General features: G+C 40.0%; 2 protein-coding genes across 4 annotated transcripts; one reads left to right on the top strand and one right to left on the bottom strand.

The window, feature by feature from the left end:
- Nucleotides 1–737: 737 nt before the first annotated feature.
- Nucleotides 738–7,154, bottom strand: lg02h1orf159 (linkage group 02 C1orf159 homolog). The gene is made up of 9 exons (XM_024374423.1): nt 7,072–7,154; nt 6,212–6,296; nt 4,839–4,923; nt 4,552–4,647; nt 4,394–4,450; nt 3,156–3,290; nt 3,018–3,043; nt 2,817–2,847; nt 738–2,550 (listed from the first exon to the last, which is right to left on the bottom strand). The coding sequence occupies exons 2-9, from the start codon at nt 6,281–6,283 to the stop codon at nt 2,453–2,455; spliced, it is 600 nt and encodes a 199-aa protein (XP_024230191.1). The 5' UTR covers nt 6,284–6,296; nt 7,072–7,154; the 3' UTR covers nt 738–2,452.
- Nucleotides 7,155–17,317: 10,163 nt separating this feature from the next.
- iho1 (interactor of HORMAD1 1) lies at nt 17,318–21,400 on the top strand. Of its 3 annotated transcripts, none has more exons than XM_024374466.2 (8): nt 17,318–17,486; nt 17,980–18,037; nt 18,277–18,439; nt 18,676–18,836; nt 18,944–18,992; nt 19,095–19,170; nt 19,490–19,605; nt 19,887–21,400. In XM_024374466.2, exons 2-8 carry the CDS (start codon nt 17,982–17,984, stop codon nt 21,162–21,164), a joined length of 1,899 nt encoding a protein of 632 aa, XP_024230234.1. In that variant the 5' UTR covers nt 17,318–17,486; nt 17,980–17,981; the 3' UTR covers nt 21,165–21,400. The 3 variants fall into 3 exon arrangements, with proteins under 3 accessions (XP_024230234.1, XP_042154737.1, XP_024230225.1); XM_024374457.2 differs by lacking the exon at nt 17,318–17,486 and adding an exon at nt 17,493–17,735; XM_042298803.1 differs by lacking the exon at nt 17,980–18,037.
- Nucleotides 21,401–21,550: the final 150 nt, after the last annotated feature.

The raw sequence follows: 21,550 nt of genomic DNA, 5'->3' as shown, positions 1-21,550 counted from the left end.
AACTGTTTATTGCTCTTTATATCCAATGCCTATCCATAAACACTTTGAGATAGGGCAATAAAATCTATATAAAATCACTGCATCATAAAAGGTGTTGTGACTTGGATAGTGACACAGTTCAATACAACCAAGGCAGAGCTACATTCAGAAACAGACTTTTTGCCACAATAAAGCTGATCTGAACTTCCATGGTGATTATTTTCCAAACATCCAGAGAACTATATTCAAATACAATTTCCACATCCTGAAAGTAGTACACTTTACACAGCTGCATCTCATTATTTATGTCCCAAAAAGATTAGTCTAACTTCACTCTGAATTAATTATTCAGGATATACAGATAAGATATTGTTGAGTGATAATTAGAATTCATCCTCAGGGAAGGTGCTCCAATGATCATGTTAACATAGTTATACTGTAGTAATCCAGAACTCATAAACTGGTCACTACCAATCAATGTGACAGTGGATTTGGGGAGGTCATGCAGCACCCCCTACTGCAGCTTGCATTTGGATACTAGCAGCAGTCCTGCTTCCCTATTAAAAAAAACACTGCAGCTGCAAATATAATACTCTTCTCTTTCCAAGGTACTCAGCCTTCACAGAGGTTATAGGGAAAAGAGTATGCTATGACAATCTGTTTATTCCAATTTTACAACACATCCTATTGTAAAATCCTACTATTCACCAACAGTAATGTAAATATTAAATTATAATAAATTAACTAATCACAAAGGATTACGAGAAAGGTGCTTTATTTTTGTAAATCATACATACTCTTCAGAATCAGAAAATACTTCATAAAATGTAAAACTAGAATCAATAAGTACAAAATACCACATTACAAAAACAATACATCATTTGTATAAAAACAATGTACATGTGTACAATTTTACAAATGGCTGTACAACAGCTAATGTAAGAAGGATAAATCTATTTGGGATTAAAATGATTTTACAATCAGTTGTTCCTGTTGTTGGAAATACCATCACTTCAGACTCATGCCCACTGAACACACAAACTGGAATTACCAGTCACACTAGTTCTCAAAATGTCTTCATACAACAGTTCTTCCAGCATAAATAACTAAAAATGTCACTTAAAACTTGTCCCTAAATTCACCATATCATCACTCAATCACCCTTGAAGTTTAGCAAGTAAAACCCGTTGTACCGTTCCTCCAGCAAGACAAAAAAATAAAAATAAATACTTAACCTTGATTTAATACAAGGTGTTGCTAAAAAGCCACAGGAGGTCACTCAAATACCCAATAATAAACCAGAAGAGAACATATGCACCTGTCTTTAAAATGATCACCACCCGTTTCCTGGAGAAATCTTTGAGCACACGTCACATCAATGGCACACTAACGACTTCAGTTTAGTGCACATTCTTTTGGTAAGACAAGCATCACAACATATTTGGCAACAGTGACAACAGTTGCTACTCTTAGCCAACAAATGTCACAATTTATGCTTGAAATAAAGGAATTCAAGTAATAGCTTATGTGCAATTGTTCTGAAAAGATTAGGCAAAATGTCAGCATGAATTTCCCACATTATGGCCAGATAAAGCATGTCATATTAGCTAGCACCTTTTTCAGGTCCTATTACCTGTGTTGGGGTGAATATTATAAAGATTTTTTACTGAGAAGCATTTTTCACCTAACTCTTAGATGACCATTTTCCTACTTGATAGAGAAATAACATTTGAGGATCCATCTTTTTGGGATGAATTAAATGAGACATATTAAGATATTTCACAGCCAGTGGATCACATGTTAGCGTTATTGGTGTGTGTTGCTCTGGAAGATCCACACCTTTCATGGAATGTGAGGAGAGCTCTTAAAGAGCTTTAAGCGTTTTTACATTATGTTCTCATTTTGTAGTGTTTGTATTTGTGCATGTATTAAATAAATTAAAATACATTCAGTTTGGTTCAGTGCATAAACCACAGAGAAAAATAATAATAATAAGTATGCAATTTAAAACACCTATGAGAAGATTCACTAAATGAGAACAATAAGAATATTGAAATCAGCTTGGAAATAAAATTCAAATTAAGGGCTATCACTGAAGCTATCACTGTCCACCTCACCCCATTCTCTACAGAGATCAAGTAAAACAAACAATTGGCCCAATTCTAGACAGCAGTAGAATAAAATCTAAATAGAAAAAACATGGATTCAAAATAAATAATCTAAGGTCTATCTATTTACATTACAAAACAGAATTCCGGTAACAAGGCTATACTGCAGGTGTTGCGGAGTCAAAAAGCTGACACCACCTGCTTTTGAATGAAGTAAACTGTCTTCTTAGGCAACACTACAGAGGAGGGACAGGCCTACACATACTCACCAATTTACTGTAAGTGCTCTGGCCTGAGCCTGTCCCTGTCATTTGGCACCTGCTAGCCAGCTGGTTCAGGCCTCCTCCATTGGGCCTCCTCCTTCCCTACACATTGTAGACTGTGGTAGTGGTGGGGATGGTGGCAGCGCTGGACGCAGAGTTTGCTGAGGGCCGCTCCCTCCTCACATATCTGGGTTTCCTAACTACAGATTACACAACACAATGGAGAGAGAGGAGGATGATAAACCCAATAGGATACGGTATGACCCCAATGTTGACTTTTCCCCACACACAGCAGGTAGTTCAAACTCTGACTAAGATTGTGCCAGGATAAAGGAGTGAGATCATGTAAAACGTTTGAAAACAATGATATTACGCAATTGCTAGACATGGACACATTTTTTCTCAGTGAAACAACGACCAAAAACCCTATCGAAGGTTGTAAAGTGTTTTAGTGAAATGTTCTTACCTGAAGAGGTCGCCGATGGTATCATGACAGCCTTGAAGAGAGATGAAAATTCACAAGTCATATTTCTTGATATTCATTTTCGGTACTGCATATAAAATCATTCTAATGTATTGTTTATTCGATGTGGTGATACATTTACATTTGTAACAATGGAGTAAATGTTTCACAATAAATCAGTTGAAATGTTTGAAAATGACTTACCGTCTCATTTGGTTGGAATATGTAGGCTGTGAAAGTACACCAGACGTATTAGTTACCTTTTCCATATTTTGAGCACACCATAGATTTATTGTCCCGTTTACAGTTATTCAAATTCAACCCATTATCGTAACGACTTACCCTTATTCCGCCGGTAGAAGATACCTGGGAGACGGTTGGAGCGTTTAAGGTAGAAAAAGGAGGCAACAGAGAGAATCAGGAACAGGCTGATCAACAGAGTTCCGAACAGAAGAGAGGCTGCCACACCAGGACCACCTGTTCACACAGACAGACAATTGTTAAATAAACTTTATCACTCCTAGTGTTCTCACTAAACATACAACTCATCTAGTCTAGACCCATGCTGTATTAGGGATCAACTTGCCCATCAGTCAAGTCAGGAGTATTTTTTGGTTGCCTGACGATCACTTGCCTGAAATATTTAATTAGCTATTTACATGCAGAGGTACCATCTTTTGCCTGCCTTTCACATACACATAAGGGGAAGGGTCAGAATGACCAGTTCTGGAATTATTTGTATTCTGGTTGTTAACAATAAAAAAAAAATTCAGAAGAGGCTCAACTTGACCGACTGCCATTAGTTGCCCGTCTTTCACTTAAACAATAGGGAGGAACAAGAAAGATCAATTTTAGGCTACAGGAATTCTTTGCAATTAGGCTGTCTTCCTTAAAATTAAAAAAAATAAATAAATCACCTGCCCAAAGGGGCGAACTCAGAGCAGCCTCAACGGCTCAGGTCACTTGCCCCAGGCATCAGGACAACCCTTAATGTCAATGCCTGCTATATGTGCTATACCCAAATTGTATGGCATGACAACAATAGAAGAGTTGGATACAGCCCATACAGTTTGACAGTTCAACACACAGGTAACTGCCAAAATAAAGAAAAACCTTGAGTAAATGAGGGATACAACGTATATAGAAAGCAGGTGCTTCCGCACAGGTGTTGTTCCTGAGTTAATTAAGCAATTAACATCCCATCATACTTAGGGTCATGTATTAAAATGCCCTGTTTCCCATTATTTTGGCATGACTAGAAGAAGAGACCTCAGTGACTTTGAAAGAGGGGTCTCAAAGGAGCATAGGGGGTTTAAAGGGTGTGTGTCTCAGTCACCAGATATCAACCCAATTGAACACTTATGGGAGATTCTGGAGCGGGGCTTGAGACAGTGTTTTCTACCACCATCGACAAAACACTAAATGATGGAATTTCTTGTGGAAGAATGATGTCGCATCCCTCCAATAGACACACTTGTAGAATGCCCTATTAAGACACTGTGTTGGTGTTTCCTTTATTTTGGTAGTTACCTGTGAATTAACCAAAATGTGTGTAAAGAATAACTGGCACCATTTCTTACCAATTGTGGGAAGGACTGTAGTTATAGTTGTATGATTGGTCCTTTCTGTGATGTATGCTGTTAAAGGCAAAGAGATAAAGGGGGAAAATGAACAGGTTCAGGACACCTGTGGAACCCCCCCCCCCCACAGCATTCATGTCCAGTACTTGTCCACTTACTGTAGTTGCAAGCGGTGAAGTTCTCAAGATCTGCAATAGTCGAGTCACAGTGCATACACACAGCTGTGTTGTTCTCAAGGACACGCAGGTAGCATCCTGAGTAAATAGATTTGATGATTGCTCAAATTTTGGAAGAACAAAGGCCCATGTCTATTTTCTAATCCTAGTACATGTGTCTAATCCAAAAGTGGCTACTACTAATGTATGAGGAAATCACTGTTGCAATTCTAAAGTTAATGAATAACATTTAACAGAACTGCACTATAGGATGACATGGTGGTCAGTACCTGGCTCGCATTGAGTGCTATTTGAGCATGAGCTGTTCAGCCTCTGTCGCTCTCCACAGCAGTCAAAGTGATTCTGATGTAGGGCCTACAAAAAAACAAGCACACTGTAAACCTTAACTACCCTAAGCACACAGCCAAGACAATCCAGGAGTGGCTTCGGGACAAGTCTCTGAATGTACTTATTTATTTGTATTTATTTCACCTTTATTTAACCAGGTAGGCAAGTTGAGAACAAGTTCTTATTTACAATTGCGACCTGACCAAGATAAAGCAAAGCAGTTCGACACATACAACGACACAGAGTTACACATGGAGTAAAACAAACATACAGTCAATAATACAGTATAAACAAGTCTATATACGATGTGAGCAAATGAGTTGAGATAAGGGAGGTAAAGGCAAAAAAAGGCCATGGTGGCAAAGTAAATACAATATAGCAAGTAAAACACTGGAATGGTAGATTTGCAGTGGAAGAATGTGCAAAGTAGAAATAAAAATAATGGGGTGCAAAGGAGCAAAAATAAATAAAGAAATACAGTAGGGAAAGAGGTAGTTGTTTGGGCTAAATTATAGGTGGGCTATGTACAGGTGCAGTAATCTGTGAGCTGCTCTGACAGTTGATGCTTAAAGCTAGTGAGGGAGATAAGTGTTTACTTGAGTGGCCCAGCCAGAGCCCCGACTTGAATCCCATCGAATATCTCTGGAGACCTGAAAATAGCTGTCCCCATCCAACCTGACAGAGCTTGAGAGGATCTGCAGAGAAGAATGGGAGAAACTCTCCCAAGCTCGCTGTTTATTATCTATGCAATCACTTTACAAATGACCTCAACTAACCTGTACCCCCCTGCACATTGACTTGGTACCGGTACCCCCTGTATATAGCCTTGTTATTGTTATGTAATTCTCTCGTGTTACTTTTTGATTTGATTTTTTACATATATTTACTAAATATTTTCTTAACTCTATTTCTATAACTGCATTGTTGGTTAAGGGCTTGTAAATAAGCATTTCACAGTAAGGTGTATTTGGCGCATGTGACAAATAAAATACTATTTGATTTGTAGCATCATACCCAAGAAGACTTGAGGCTGTAATCTCTGCCAAAGGTGCTTCAACGAAGTACTGAATAAAGGGTCTGAATACTTATGAAAATGTGATATTTCAGTTTTGTAATTTTTATACATTTGCAAAAGTGTATAGAGGCCTGTTCTTGCTATGTCATTATGGGGTATTGTGTAAATTGATGAGGGAATTTTTTGATTTTTTTAAATATCCGTTTTTAGAAAAGGCTGTAACTTAACAAAATGTGGAAAAAGTGAAGGGGGTCTGAACACTTTAGGAATTACCTGTAACGTTACTGTATGTTACTCTACCTTAGTTACTGGAGTTTCACGACTGATCAGGATCAAAGCTGCTGAAAGGACCATGAGGTATGACACAGCCATATTCAGAACAGTCCTAGAAAAAACAGAGAAAGGTAGACTGACTCCCAGACTATAATAACAAAATATAAAATCTGTAGCTATAACGTTTGCAGCGTATCCTGAGAGATCTGAAAAATGACAGCTCAGATCATGACTGAGGTGGCTAACGACATTAGCTAGTAATCTGGCAACAACTGCAACGATTGATTGCTCTGGACGTAAACAGCATCTTACAAATGTTTGTTTTTCTATACCGTATCTTACTACAGTAACTACAGCAGGTAGAGTCGGACTGGAACATCCAGTCTGGTGAGATATACTGACTGTGCAGGTGCTAACGTTTGCCTTTTGGTAGGCCGTTATTGTAAATTAGAATGGTTTCTTAACTGACTTGCTTAGTTAAATAAAAGGTTAAATAAAGAAATGTTTCAAAAAAAATAACGTTAGCAATGTCATGCCCTACAGTCATTGGTCATGACACATGCTGTATAACTAGCTAACGTTAGCTAGCTAGCTAGCCAGCCATGCTAAGATTAACGAATCAGAGCCAATAAAGCCGTTTTGGAGCAGTTTTTCAAATCTAGCTAGCGAACATTAACATCATAGCAAACTAGGCTGACTGTCAGCAATCATGTCGTTATGCGCACTTCTAGCTCGACGACAGAAGTCAGCTAGTTTTTACTCGATTTCCATTCAAATAAGAACAACACTAACGTAGCTAGCTTATCTATAATCAGCATGTTAGCTTTCACATAGAAAAACAGTTATTTGTTATATTGAACGTCATCAATAAAGCAAAACCAACCTACCGTTGCAAATCACAACACAAGTTTTCGCTCGACAGATGACAGCTGTTGTACAAAGAGCAGCATTTAGCTACAAATAATATTAACTTCTGGCTTTTCCTTTCAAAATAAAAGTAGCTGATCATTGGCCACAAACTAACAAACGTAGCTATTTGTGCTATAGATGCAAAAATACATTATACATGACTTGTACGTCATAAATACATTACAAATTAGACTTGCAAAAAAAGAATTGCAAAATAGACTTTTAGGTAAATGAGTCTTGAAGAATGAACATTTTGACAGCTAATAAAATGAGAAAGTACGTTTCATTGCTTCACATTAGGAATTTCATATACATTCTTGAACAGAGAGTACCTAAATTATTCATAATAAAAAGCATACAAGGTATGATTATTAAATCAACACACTTTTGACTTATTAACCGATTATGTCTCACTTGGCCTCGAAGAGCTATCTATCGAGGACTTTTATTTCAGTGTTTGAATTTCCTGTTTTGTGGTTTTGTAGAGGGATAACTGTTGCTAAGAGAACTGAACCAAAGATTTTTTTAACTGAACTGATTTTCAACTACAAACATCAGCTGGTCCAATCAGTTGCTAGGATACAATATGGATGGCCATGTCTTCGTTGTGTCTTCAACAAATATTTTTTGTATGCATAATCAATAACCCCTAAGATATCCAAATGCAGTCTTTTAGAAATCTTCACAAATAAAAACATGACGATTATAATCGTTCACTTATATTGAAATACCACAACACTTTATTTGAACCTTCTTCAATGGCTACATAACACTGATATAGATATGAAAGTGCTTGTTATTAACCCTTATGACAGATTGTTCAAGTGTACCTGAATCAGTAAACATTATCACAAAAGAAAAACTGTCAGGCTGTCTAATGAGTCATGACTTTATTATGAGGGCAGTCACTGATACACCCAAATAATTTAACCCAAATGTTTGAGCCACGTTCTCTTGCAAGTGGGGCCTCTTCAAACAGTCAGACAGTAAGGGGTGAAAAAAGGGGACTGGTTTCAACTTCCAGCAGTAAATGTTCTCATAATACAAAAACTGTCCAGTTGTGCTGATGATTATACAATGTTTGTATAAAACATTGGCTTGATGTTGCAAGAACGTTCCCAGGACATTGCTCTCACATTTTGTTGTGGCAGTATATTCTATAAACTTTACTGGTACATTGTGTTAGTTATTACCTTACCTGGAAACCTAATGAGAATGTTTTGGGAATTTTCTGTGGTGGTTGTTACAAATGTTGTGCAAAACTTGTAGTGGATGTTAGGAAAACAATCCAAGGATATTTCATTTTCTGAAAAAATATAAAAAATTGTTGCACTGAATACATTTAATAAAATCCCAGAAAACACATCCACTGGGTTGCCTACCAATTTGATCAGGGCATTTCCACGGTAACAGAGTGATGCTGAGACTAATATGTTTTATTTTAAAATGGAAATGGTTAAAAGTAGTCCTTGTGCATGGAGTTGTATGATTTTTTAAACTTTGCAATCATTGAATTTAGCTTGACATACATTTTAAAGTAACAAATCTGAGTCAGAATTGTCTTTTTCATTTTCTTCTATTGGATTTTTTTGTTAATTTATCCAAAGAACAACTTTGAAATACTGTGTACCTTCAATTTCAATTTGATCGGCACAACATTAGAATGTAGTCTATGGAGAACTATTTCACAATGGAGATAAATGAAAGATAGCAAACAAAACATGTACATATTTATCTCAGTTTCAGAACCTATGCGTATTTCATTTCGTAGGGCAGGTAGCCTAGCAGTTATAGTGTTGGGCCAGTAACCAAAAGGAAGCTGGTTCAAATACCTGACCAACAAGGTGAAAAATCTGTTGACGTGCCATTAAGGAAGGCACTTAACCCTCATTTTCACCAGGGCTGCTGTATGACTATGTCTGACCCTGTAAAACAACACATTTTACTGCATGTGACAATACAAAATGTTTTTTATTTATTTTTTAAACACGGATATTTCACAATATGTACAGTGCTTTCTGAAAGTTTTTTCTTCTTCTCATCAATCTACACACAATACCCCATAATGACAAAGCAAAAACAGTTTTTTAGAAATGTTTGCAAATTTATTTAAAAAAATACAAAACTGAAGTATTCAGACAGTTTACTCAATACTTTGTTGAAGCACCTTTGGCAGCGATTACAACCTTGAGTCTTCTTGGGTATGACGCTACGAGCTTGGCACAACTGAATTTGGGGAGTTTCTCCCATTCTTCTCTGCAGATCCTCTCAAGCTCTGTCAGGTTGGATGGGGAGCGTCACTGCACAGCTATTTTCAGGTCTCTCCAGAGGTGTTCAATCTGAGCTCTGGCTGGGTCACTCAAGGACATTCAGAGACTTGTCCCAAAGCCACTCCTGCATTGTCTTGGCTGTGTGCTTATGGTTGTTGTCCTGTTGGAAGGTGAACCTTCGACCTAGTCTGAGCTCCAGAGTGCTCTGGGGTAGGTTTTCATCAAGTATCTCTCTGTACTTTGCGCCGTTCATCTTTCCCTCGGTTCTAACTAGTCTCCCAGTCCCTTCCGCTGAACCACATCCCCACATCATGATGCTGCCACCACCATTCTTCGCCTTAGGGATGGTGCCAGGTTTCCTCCAGACGTGACGCTTGGCATTCAGGCCAAAGAGTTCAATCTTGGTTTCATCAGACCAGAGAATCTTGTTTCTCATGGTCTGAATCATTTAGGTGCCTTTTGGCAAACTCCAAGCGGGCTGTCAATTGCCTTTTACAGAAGAGTGGCTTCCGTCTGGCCATTCTACCATAAAGCCCTGATTGGTGGAGTGCTGCAGAGATTGTTGTCCTTCTGGAAGGTTCTCCCATCTCCACAGAGGAACTCTGGAGCTCTGTCAGAGTGACCAGTGGGTTCTTGGTCAGCTCCATGACCAAGGTCCTTCTCCCTCAATTGCTCAGTTTGGCCTTGTGGCCAGCTCTAGGAAGAGTCTTGGTGGTTCCAAACTTCTTCCATTTAAGAATGATGGAGGCCACTGTATTCTTGGGTACCTTCAATGCTGCAGAATTGTTTTGGTACCCTTCCACAGATCTGTGCCTCGACACAATCCTCTCTTGGAGCTCTGCGGACAATTCCTTTCAAAAACATGTCCAATCAATTGAATTTACCACAGGTGGACTCCAATCAAGTTGTAGAAACATCTCAAGGACGATCAATCAATAGAAACAGGAAGCACCTGAGCTCATTTTCGAGTCTCATAGCAAATGTATTTATTTAACCTTTATTTAACTAGGCAAGTCAGTTAATGGTTTGAATACTTAAATAAATAAGGTATTCCTGTTTTACATTTTTTTTAAATTTGAAAACAATTCTAAAAACTGTTTTTGTTTTGTCATTATGGGGTATTGTGTGTAGATTGATGATCCGTTTTCTTTTTTTAAATCAATTTTAGAATAAGGCTGTAATGTAACAAAATGTGGAAAAAGTCAAGGGGTCTGAATACTTTCCGAATACACTGTATGTTTAGGGACTTTTTCATTAACCATTTCGTGGAAAAATAGGGTTTGGAGAGCCTTTAATATGCACACACACACACACACAAAAAAAACGGTGGTTTGATTAATTCAGAAAATTGCCACATTCAGTTCTTCAACCCATGATAATGTTGGAAGATAAGTGTACATAGAATTATAATAGGGAGAATAGTATACCCTGGCCTATTGCCCGCACTGACCATGAAACTGTGTGATGACACACCCAAGTATTGCGCCATGCCTCAGGTTCAAACTGTTACGGCTTGGTCTGTGCTACCTAATGATTTAATTATTCTACATATTCATTTAAAAAAATTATAATTCAATCAACAAAATCACACAGACATGACAGCGTTTACAGAGGAAGCACATTAAACAAAACAATGATAAATTGGCAGTTAAATATGTGTTATTATTACTGACAGTCGATATTGATAATGGCTAATATTTAACATGACCGAAATAGTCATATATAATATATATATATATATATATGTATTTTTTTTAACAAATAAAAAAAAGAAACAGAGAAAGTCAGGGCATAATGTAAACATTTGAGAGTGAACAATGGTAAAATTTTGTGAGAGTGTCATGGCGCAATGCTTTGCATCATCATCACATGCTCCAGGCTGCAGTAGCCTATCCATTTGTCTTGAGTCTCATCACTGCAAGTTAAAAGGCCACACAATTCAAATTCATAAGGTCACAGCTTTTCATAAAGAGGTGGAAATGCCTGTCCTGTAGATAAAAAAAGTTGTATTATTATTATTATTTTGATATTTTGGGGGGGTTAAACTCCAATGCTTTTTAAAAATACTTGTTTAATTGAACAATAACACAACATGTAAAAACAGAAATATACAGACAAGAGTGCATAAACTTAATGTAGACAGGTGTCACGTTCTGACCTTAGTTCTTTTGTTATGTCTTTGTTTTAGTATGGTCAGGGCGTGAGTTGAGTGTGTTGTCTATGTTCCTTTTTCTATGATTTGGGATTTCTGTGTTTGGCCTGGTATGGTTCTCAACCAGAGGCAGCTGTCAATCGTTGTTCCTGATTGAGAACCATACTTAGGTAGCCTGGTTTCACTTTTGAGTTGTGGGTGATTATTTTCCGTGTCAGTGTTTGTTTCCACACGGGACTGTTTTGTTTGTTTTGGTTAATCACGTTGTTATTTTGTAGTTTAGTGTTCATGTAAATAAAGTATCGTTATGGACACTTACCACGCTGCACATTGGTCTGATCTCTCCTACTCCTCCTCCTCAGAGGAAGAAGAAACCCGTTACAACAGGGGGTTTTCAGTTTTTAGGTACATTTAAATTTGTATGGTACATACTCCTTTTTTTGTTTCTACATTTACCGATAATTGAAAAATAATGTTTCAGTTCTATCTTAAATCATTTAAAGAGGGGTTTGTTCTCTCCCAGTTATATTACCTTTTATTTAACTAGGCAAGTCAAAGATAAATCGTATTTAAAATGGGAAACGAGTTGCAGTTGCAGTTCTTGACACGAACCGGTGCGCCTGGCACCTACTACCACGCCCTGTTCAATGGCACTTCAATCTTTTGTCTTGCCTATTCACCCTCTGAATGGTACACATACACAATCCATGTCTCAATTGTTTCAAGGCTTAAAAATCCTTCTTTAACCTGTCTCCTTCCCTTCATCTACCTTTACTGAAGTGGATTTAACAAGTGACATCAATAACGGATCATAGCTTTCACCTGGATTCACCTGGTCAGTCTATGACATGGAAATAGCAGGTGTTCTTAATGTTTTGTATACAGAGTGTATACAAGAAATCTCTGTCAAGGTGTTAAATCAAATCAAATCAAATCCAATTTATTTATATAGCCCTTCGTACATCAGCTGATATCTATAAAAAAAATAGAACTGTTTGGCCATAATGACCATCGTTATGTTTGAGGAAAAAGGGGGAGGCTTGCTATCCGAAGAACACCATCCCAACTGTGAAGCATGGTGGTAGCAGCATCATGTTCAAATCAAATCAAATCAAATTTATTTATATAGCCCTTCGTACATCAGCTGATATCTCAAAGTGCTGTACAGAAACCCAGCCTAAAACCCCAAACAGCAAACAATGCAGGTGTAGAAGCACGGTGGCTAGGAAAAACTCCCTAGAAAGGCCAAAACCTAGGAAGAAACCTAGAGAGGAACCAGGCTATGTGGGGTGGCCAGTCCTCTTCTGGCTGTGCCGGGTGGAGATTATAACAGAACATGGCCAAGATGTTCAAATGTTCATAAATGACCAGCATGGTCGAATAATAATAAGGCAGAACAGTTGAAACTGGAGCAGCAGCACGGCCAGGTGGACTGGGGACAGCAAGGAGTCATCATGTCAGGTAGTCCTGGGGCATGGTCCTAGAGCTCAGGTCCTCCGAGAGAGAGAAAGAAAGAGAGAAGGAGAGAATTAGAAAACACACACTTATATTCACACAGGACACCGAATAGGACAGGAGAAGTACTCCAGATATAACAAACTGACCCTAGCCCCCCGACACATAAACTACTGCAGCATAAATACTGGAGGCTGAGACAGGAGGGGTCAGGAGACACTGTTGCCTCATCCGAGGACACCTCCAGACAGGGCCAAACAGGAAGGATATAACCCCACCCACTTTGCCAAAGCACAGCCCCCACACCACTAGAGGGATATCTTCAACCACCAACTTACCATCCTCAGACAAGGCTGAGTATAGCCCACAAAGATCTCCGCCATGGCACAACCCAAGGGGGGGGGGGCGCCAACCCAGACAGGATGACCACATCAGTGAATCAACCCACTCAGGTGACGCACCCCTTCCAGGGACGGCATGAGAGAGCCCCAGTAAGCCAGTGACTCAGCCCCTGTAATAGGGTTAGAGGCAGAGAATCCCAGTGGAAAGAGGGGAACCGGCCAGGCAGAGACAGCAAGGGCGGTTCGTTGCTCGAGAGCCTTTCCGTTCACCTTCCCACTCCTGGGCCAGACTACACTCAATCATATGACCCACTGAAGAGATGAGTCTTCAGTAAAGACTTAAAGGTTGAGACTGAGTTTGCGTCTCTGACATGGGTAGGCAGACCGTTCCATAAAAATGGAGCTCTATAGGAGAAAGCCCTGCCTCCAGCTGTTTGCTTAGAAATTCTAGGGACAATTAGGAGGCCTGCGTCTTGTGACCGTAGCGTACGTAGGTATGTACGGCAGGACCAAATCAGAGAAATAGGTCGGAGCAAGCCCATGTAATTCTTTGTAGGTTAGCAGTAAAACCTTGAAATCAGCCCTTGCTTTGACAGGAAGCCAGTGTAGGGAGGCTAGCACTGGAGTAATATGATCAAATATTTTGGTTCTAGTCAGGATTCTAGCAGCCGTATTTAGCACTAACTGAAGTTTATTTAGTGCTTTATCCGGGTAGCCGGAAAGTAGAGCATTGCAGTAGTCTAACCTAGAAGTGACAAAAGCATGGATGAATTTTTCTGCATCATTTTTGGACAGAAAGTTTCTGATTTTTGCAATATTACGTAGATGGAAAAAAGCTGTCCTTGAAATGGTCTTGATATGTTCTTCAAAAGAGAGATCAGGGTCCAGAGTAACGCCGAGGTCCTTCACAGTTTTATTTGAGACGACTGTACAACCATTAAGATTAATTGTCAGATTCAACAGAAGATCTCTTTGTTTCTTGGGACCTAGAACAAGCATCTCTGTTTTGTCCGAGTTTAAAAGTAGAAAGTTTGCAGCCATCCACTTCCTTATGTTTGAAACACATGCTTCTAGCAAGGGCAATTTTGGGGCTTCACCATGTTTCATTGAAATGTACAGCTGTGTGTCATCCGCATAGCAGTGAAAGTTAACATTATGTTTTCGAATAACATCCCCAAGAGGTAAAATATATAGTGAAAACAATAGTGGTCCTAAAACGGAACCTTGAGGAACACCGAAATGTACAGTTAATTTGTCAGAGGACAAACCATTCACAGAGACAAACTGATATCTTTCCAACAGATAAGATCTAAACCAGGCCAGAACTTGTCCGTGTAGACCAATTTGGGTTTCCAATCTCTCCAAAAGAATGTGGTGATCGATGGTATCAAAAGCAGCACTAAGGTCTAGGAGCACGAGGACAGATGCAGAGCCTCAGTCCGATGCCATTAAAATGTCATTTACCACCTTCACAAGTGCCGTCTCAGTGCTATGATGGGGTCTAAAACCAGACTGAAGCATTTCGTATACATTGTTTGTCTTCAGGAAGGCAGTGAGTTGCTGCGCAACAGCCTTTTCTAAAGTTTTTGAGAGGAATGGAAGATTCGAGCTGACAAGGTAAAAATCTGTCGTTCTGCCCCTGAACAAGGCAGTTAACCCTCTGTTCCTATGCCGTCATTGAAGATAAGAATTTGTTCTTAACTGACTTGCCTAGTTAAATAAAGGCTAAATAAAAAATGTATAAATAAAAGTATCAAGATGGTCCACCACCCAAAGGACATCCAGCCAACTTGACACAACTGTGGGAAGCATTGGAGTCAACATGAGCTGGCATCCTTGTGTCCAACACCAGTCACGACAAATTGAGGCTGTTCTGAGGGCAAAAGGGGGTGCAACTCAATATTAGGAAGGTGTTCCTAATGTTTTGTACACTCAGTGTATATACGTAATTAAAAGTCTCATTAAAGTTTGGCTACATTTTCTGACACCTCCCTTCCATCAGGATTGGTCTGGACATGATGACAGATTGTAACCAATACGCATAGGCTATCACCTACCCTTTGATATGTACTGTAGGCTAATTATTTATGTACATTTACATACACGTATGTTTTTCTTAACAGAATAGCTGTTTGGTTTTTCAAATCAATTTAATTGGCTATTTTGATTAATAGCCTTGGTGCCCTGATAGATTGGTGTCACACCCTGACCATAGTTTGCTTTGTATGTTTCTATGTTTTGGTTGGTCAGGGTGTGATCTGAGTGGGCATTCTATGTTGGATGTCTTGTTTGTCTATTTCTATGTCTGGCCTGATATGGTTCTCAATCAGAGGCAGGTGTTAGTCATTGTCTCTGATTGGGAACCATATTTAGGTAGCCTGGGTTTCACTGTGTGTTTGTGGGTGATTGTTCCTGTCTCTGTGTTTTGCACCAGATAGGGCTGTTTTGAGTTTTCACATTTCATTGTTTTTGTAGTTTATTCATGTATAGTTTTCCTTTATTATACAAACATGAATCATCATCACGCCGCATTTTGGTCTGCCTCTCCTTCAACTAAAGAGAACCGTTACAATTGGGCACCTCTTTTGAAGGCCAAATGGCCTTTCCCCTAAAATCAAGAAATTCCAGTTCTGGATAATGATATAGTTGTCTATCATTATTCAATAATTGTTTAACCCAGATAATGTGTTGTCAAACCAGTTCTGGAAAAACAAAGACTTAACCAGGAGTTAAATCTCATTCCAATTTTCTCTACAACAAGAGAAAAATTTTAATTGGCCTTTTCTTTCTGATCTTTGCTAATTGTAATACCAAGATCTGTGATCACTGGGGTATTGCATTGAGTTCATAGATGAAGTGTCACGACTTCTGCTCGGCGGTCGACGTCACCGGTCTTCTAGCCATCATCGATCCATTTGTCATTTTCCATTGGTTTTGTCTTGTCTTCCCACACACCTGTTTTCAATCCCATCCATTACCTGTTGTGTATTTAACCCTCTGTTTCCCCTCATGTCTTTGTCAGAGATTGTTTATTGTCAGTGTAGTGTTATTTGTATAGGTGCGCAACGGGTCTTCGTACCATATTTTTTTCTTATTAGTGTTGTGGAGCATGTTACTTGGACATTTATTAAAAGCTTCAATTTTACACTCCGTTTGACTCTCCTGCGCATGACTTCCCTGACGCGTTCCTCCACCTCCATGAGCATAGTGTCCTCTCCTGCTGACTTCATATATTTTGGTCAGAGATTCTGTCAGAGACGTGTCTGTATAGGTGGCAGGGAAGTAAATACACAACAGGTAATGGATGGGATTGAAAACAGGTGTGTGGGAAGACAAGACAAAACCAATGGAAAATGAAAAATGGATCGATGATGACTAGAAGACCGGTGACGTCGACCGCCGAGCACCGCCCGATCAAGGAGAGGCAATGACTTCTGACATGAAGACTTACATTAATACAGGAGTAATAAAGGCCTAGTTCATATTTTTTTAATGTAATATATATATTTTTAAAGTTGTATTTCGATTTATCAGGGTGTGCTGCAGCTCCAACAACACCTGTACTAAAAGGATTCACTCCATGGTGCTGAAAAGAAAGCTCTGCTGTTGGGACAGCTTGGCCCCTAATAACAGTTTGTACCGTTTGCGTTACAGTGCAATGAATGTAAGTGTTGTGTTGTGGGTTTTGGCATGCATCTAAAACAGGGCCCACCGTTTGTCACTGCCTCTGCCACCTCCAATACTGTGGCTATAAGGCTAATACATTTTTTAAGTTAAAAGACACATCTTTACTATTAGGCCCATAGAGATCCTATTAAATTTAAAGGGCACAATAATAGGAAACATAAATCTTTACTAAGGTGTTTTTACCCCTGGGACCTAGTTTTTAAATTTAAAAACTGCAACTTAATAGGAAGGTGGTATACTTTGTGGGGTGTATATGTAATGTTTAGTGTTGTGTTGTGGGGTCTGCATCTAAAAACATTTTTGTTTGTTGCACCTGCCCCTTCAAAGGTCTGTGAAAATACATTACCCACGAACCGGTCACGTCCAAAGACATTAAAACCAGGTCACGTTCCCTGACATCACTGAACAGTCGACCTTACAGTTGAGGAGAGATCTTTGCTGAACCTTTATGAGGAACGACTGAGAGGGAACATTTGGGAAGGCGGGAGGTAATCGCCACGAGCATCTCCTTTTAACCCACCTGCACGTGATGAAACGTTTGTCCACTGTGGCCAAGCTCTGCAACAACACGGTTATTCATATCAAACAACTAGCTGTGTTCGTGTGTTGTTTATTACCGAAAAGGAGCTAGCTAGCTAACCAGAACACGTTTCCCATTAGCCATATTTTTGGGGGGGAACTAGCATATAATTGAGTTGTTAGCCAACTACATAGTTGGCTACTACATGACTACAGTGGTGAGTAGCTAACGTTGTTGGAAAAAGCAGAACAAGCTAGGTAACATTAGTTAGCAGCCAGGTCATAACGTCCATAAAGAGTAACGTGAGAAGGCTAACATGCCTAATATATGTTAGCTAGCTAACATTACCAGCCAACTAGCTGGCTAGCTAATACATTTGCCAGCTGTTTTGTGTTTAAAAAAAAATCATTTGTAATTGGTTTATAACGTTAAAATAATTATTTTATCTGTACTCAAAACAGAAATGAATCCCAACGTGTGGAATATCAAAGAGATTTTAAGCATCCCAACTGGATCCATGTAAGCATAACTAATTTTAGCCAAGAATATAATCCCCCTATAGCCAAGAAGATAATCCACCCCATAGCCAAGACGATAATCTACCCCACACAATGAAATACATAACTGTTACCTAAAGTGCACTGCAGCAGACAATTAATGCAGCTTTCAAAAATATATTATTGATATTTAGCGAGTTAGCCTAAATGTTTGTGTAGCCCTTAAAATGAATTAAGTGTGTGTGTGTTTATAACTTGTAGTGTGCCCAAGATCACCAGCAGGAATGGGGCTACCAGTGACTACTCCAGTTTGACAGACTCACAGTTCCTGTTTGGATCCCAGTTTTGGCCTGAAAACTCTCAGGGCATGTCACAGGACATGGGCTTTTCAAACAGAATATCCGGTAGCTCACAGTCACAGGAGGTAGGTCTATATTTTCTTTTACTTTGTAAACCATCTCATTGTCTCATCATGTCCACCTTTGTGCCACAGTCCTGAGCTCAGTGAATGCAATTACTTTTTTTTGCTCACAATATGTAGTATCCCATTAATTTATAATACAACATTTAGCAATTCACTTTATCAGATGAACCCCAGAACAAACTCAAAACTGTCAGTGCTTTTCTTTGTTTTATGATGAACCAGTCATTGTGTTTCAGGCAAGTGAGCCAAAGATTTTAAGCAATTACCATTCCAAACCATTCCTGTTCGGAGACGGAAAGGACAAAGTGAAGGTGCCAAGCTTTACAAGTGGCAAAGCAATTGGCATACTGGACAGGTTTGAAGAGGACAAGAAAAAAGCTAAAGAAAAGTGTGAGAGGTAGCTATGTCTCATGAGTGTTACCTGTTTCTGCAGGGATTTTATTATGAAAGATACAAACAACATGGTATTTTGTGGTTTAATTAGTGTCCTGTCTGTTTCATCAGCGACATTCTCACCTCTGGATTTCTACAATTTCGTGAAAAACTTGAAAATGTAAGTGAACAATCCAGAATAATACATTTTTGCAAAATTGTACTGCTGGTCTGGTGCTCATTTTCATAATAATGATAAACCCTTATGCTATGTGTGTTTCAGATTAAGCTCTCTGTAAATCACATTGATGAGAGCACTACAACAGGCAACAAAGATTTTGCAGATTTTGCAAAGACATGTGGGTTGCTTTGTACAATTTCTCTGAACTTTTATTAGAATCTATTGTGCATTGCTCATTATTAACATGTTTATAAAGGAAATAATCTCTGAGACCAGTAGATGGTGCTTTAGTTCAGTAGTGAAATTATGATCACATGCATATATTTCATTATAGAAATATTTGATCTAATACCTCGATTTTGAAATTATGATGAATATGCCGGTCTCTTTGGCTATAATGGGCAGTGTGTAGATTGTGGCTATCTTTTTACATTGGTCTTGATTGCTATGGAATGGATTGTGTATTCATTGGGGTTACCTTTTAACATCTTTTACAGTGCAGCAAAACATAGCCAGTCTGCAGGATGGCTTTGCACAGCAGTTTGAGGCCTTGCTGAATAAAGTGAGCTCACAGAATCAGATGCTAAAAGAGATGGAGAACAGAGTAGCCAAGGTGAGGACAGGTGGCATTTATAACTCTGTATTGTCAAGCCTTCGTCCTGATGTTGAATTTATACTTAATGAGGGTGTGTGGGGTGAGAGTGTGATACCAACATATGACTAGTCTCTCGTGACAAACAAAACATTAGTTGGCTGACACACAAAATATTTGATTCTGGGTGCTGAGAATACTATTTGACATACTTAGTGTTGATAATTTAATGTGACATATCTATATTTGATTTTCATGTCTTTGCTATTAGTCATATATTGTTGTCTTCTATTCTGTCCTAGACGGGTGTGGCGACTACAGAACTCAGCTCCCACATGCAGGGCCTGCAGCAGAATCTGGAGGTCCTGAGACATGAGCAGAGCCGAGATCAAAGCATGTTAGTAGAAGCCCTGTCCCTTCTAAGCACCTTGATTTCCCAGCACGGGTCCGAACCCCTCCCCACTCCTGTTAGGGTGACAGAAAGCACGGTCCAGACATCCCCAGGACTGGTAGAGAGGTTCTGCCTGGTGAGTGAGGAGAAGAGGTACTTTGAAGGTGTACGTCTCTGCAGTGCGACAGCGGTCACAGCGCCTTCTAAAGCAGTGGCATCATGTGGTGTAGGGGAGACGGGAGGAGAGGTGGCAGGGTGGCTGCACCCTGCAGATAGAGGAACCAGAGGAGGACCCTCAGAGACATGTGACCAGGGCCAGGCCGCAGACCCCAGAGCTCTGTACCTTCCTGCGATGGTGGAGGAGGATCAGCTGGAGCGGTGTAGCCAGATGATGCTGGATGAGCCGGCTAAGACTTCCTGGCAGGGGGTGTACCCATACACCACACGCTCTACCGCTGTGACTCATGGACCAGGAAGAGGTGCCGAAGCCCTACACTATCCTATGCAGGGCCTACAAGACCCCAGCACATCGGGGGGCGCTCCAGCTCTACAGTACCCCATGCAGGGTTTTCAGGACCCCAGCAGGGCCTACGCGCTTCTGCAAGATGTGACCATTAGGAGCACCCGCACCATCATGAACCCCCACTGCGACCCGGAGCAGAGCAGCCAGCCTGACCACAGTGAGCCTGCAGCGGTCCCCTCAGAGAGCCCCAGGGGCAGGAGCACCATGGCTGGACGTAGGTTCACCCAGAGAGGCCAGGGACAGAGGAAACAGCCATTCAGAAGCAGGAGGAGGGCACTAATGCCACCACAGACCAGGAGTAACGGTCGATTAGTGGGCAGGGGTGGGGATGAGAACCGACAGCCCCTCAAAAACCAAAGGAAGCAGGGAGCTGGATCGACTAGCAAGGAGCAGCATGATCCCAACAGGATGGAGATGGACACAGTCATACCAGAAGCTCAGAAACGACAGCAGGACAAAGAGAAGAAGTCTAACAAAGCCACCGGAGGCTATCGCAACCCTTTCAGCTTGTGGTCCCAGGAAAGTAACAGCTCTGTGTGCGGTTCAACAGGGAACAACCCCAGGCCCGCCTGGGAAAAGACCCCATCGCCACCTGAGCCCCAGGCTGTCTCAGAGAGAAACAGAGGCTTATGGCAGCTGTTTGACATGAACTGTGATTCTGACTGATGTCTGAAGGGGAATCAGGATGTCAGTGTAGGGAGGTATTGAGGAGGGAGTTGTTTGACAAGCTGTTGTTGTGTTTGGTTGATCTCAATGTAATTGGTTTTGACAACAAAATTCACCATCAAAAATGTACTTTTTCATCGATTCCCTATGTTTGTGTTTTAGTGTTTTCAAAACCCTTTACACTGTTAATGTTACATCAGACTTTCCCATTAAGATTAAACTACAAATGAATGAGCTACTGTTTCTGAGTAAATTTTGGGGCAAATTGTGGGATAACATGTACAGAAATCATGCCCACAAAAGAATACGGGATGAAAAGAGGAAAGTAATTGTCAAACCATATTTATAAGTAAAAGTCTGATGGTGTTAAAGTCAACCACGAGGGT

This window comes from Oncorhynchus tshawytscha, linkage group LG02 (assembly GCF_018296145.1).
Source record: "Oncorhynchus tshawytscha isolate Ot180627B linkage group LG02, Otsh_v2.0, whole genome shotgun sequence".
NCBI lineage: Eukaryota > Metazoa > Chordata > Actinopteri > Salmoniformes > Salmonidae > Oncorhynchus > Oncorhynchus tshawytscha.
This window is presented reverse-complemented; position numbering and strand designations above follow the sequence as displayed.

Coding starts and splice junctions, on each gene's coding strand:
- lg02h1orf159 (XM_024374423.1), bottom strand. CDS start 6,283: ATGGCTGTGTCATACCTCATGGTCCTTTCAGCAGCTTTGATCCTGATC. Junction 4,451..4,551: donor CTTCACCGCTTGCAACTACA/GTAAGTGGACAA, acceptor TGCCTTTAACAG/CATACATCACAGAAAGGACC. Junction 2,551..2,816: donor ACCATCGGCGACCTCTTCAG/GTAAGAACATTT, acceptor TGTAATCTGTAG/TTAGGAAACCCAGATATGTG.
- iho1 (XM_024374466.2), top strand. CDS start 17,982: ATGAATCCCAACGTGTGGAATATCAAAGAGATTTTAAGCATCCCAACT. Junction 18,440..18,675: donor GTAGCTCACAGTCACAGGAG/GTAGGTCTATAT, acceptor ATTGTGTTTCAG/GCAAGTGAGCCAAAGATTTT. Junction 18,837..18,943: donor GCTAAAGAAAAGTGTGAGAG/GTAGCTATGTCT, acceptor CTGTTTCATCAG/CGACATTCTCACCTCTGGAT.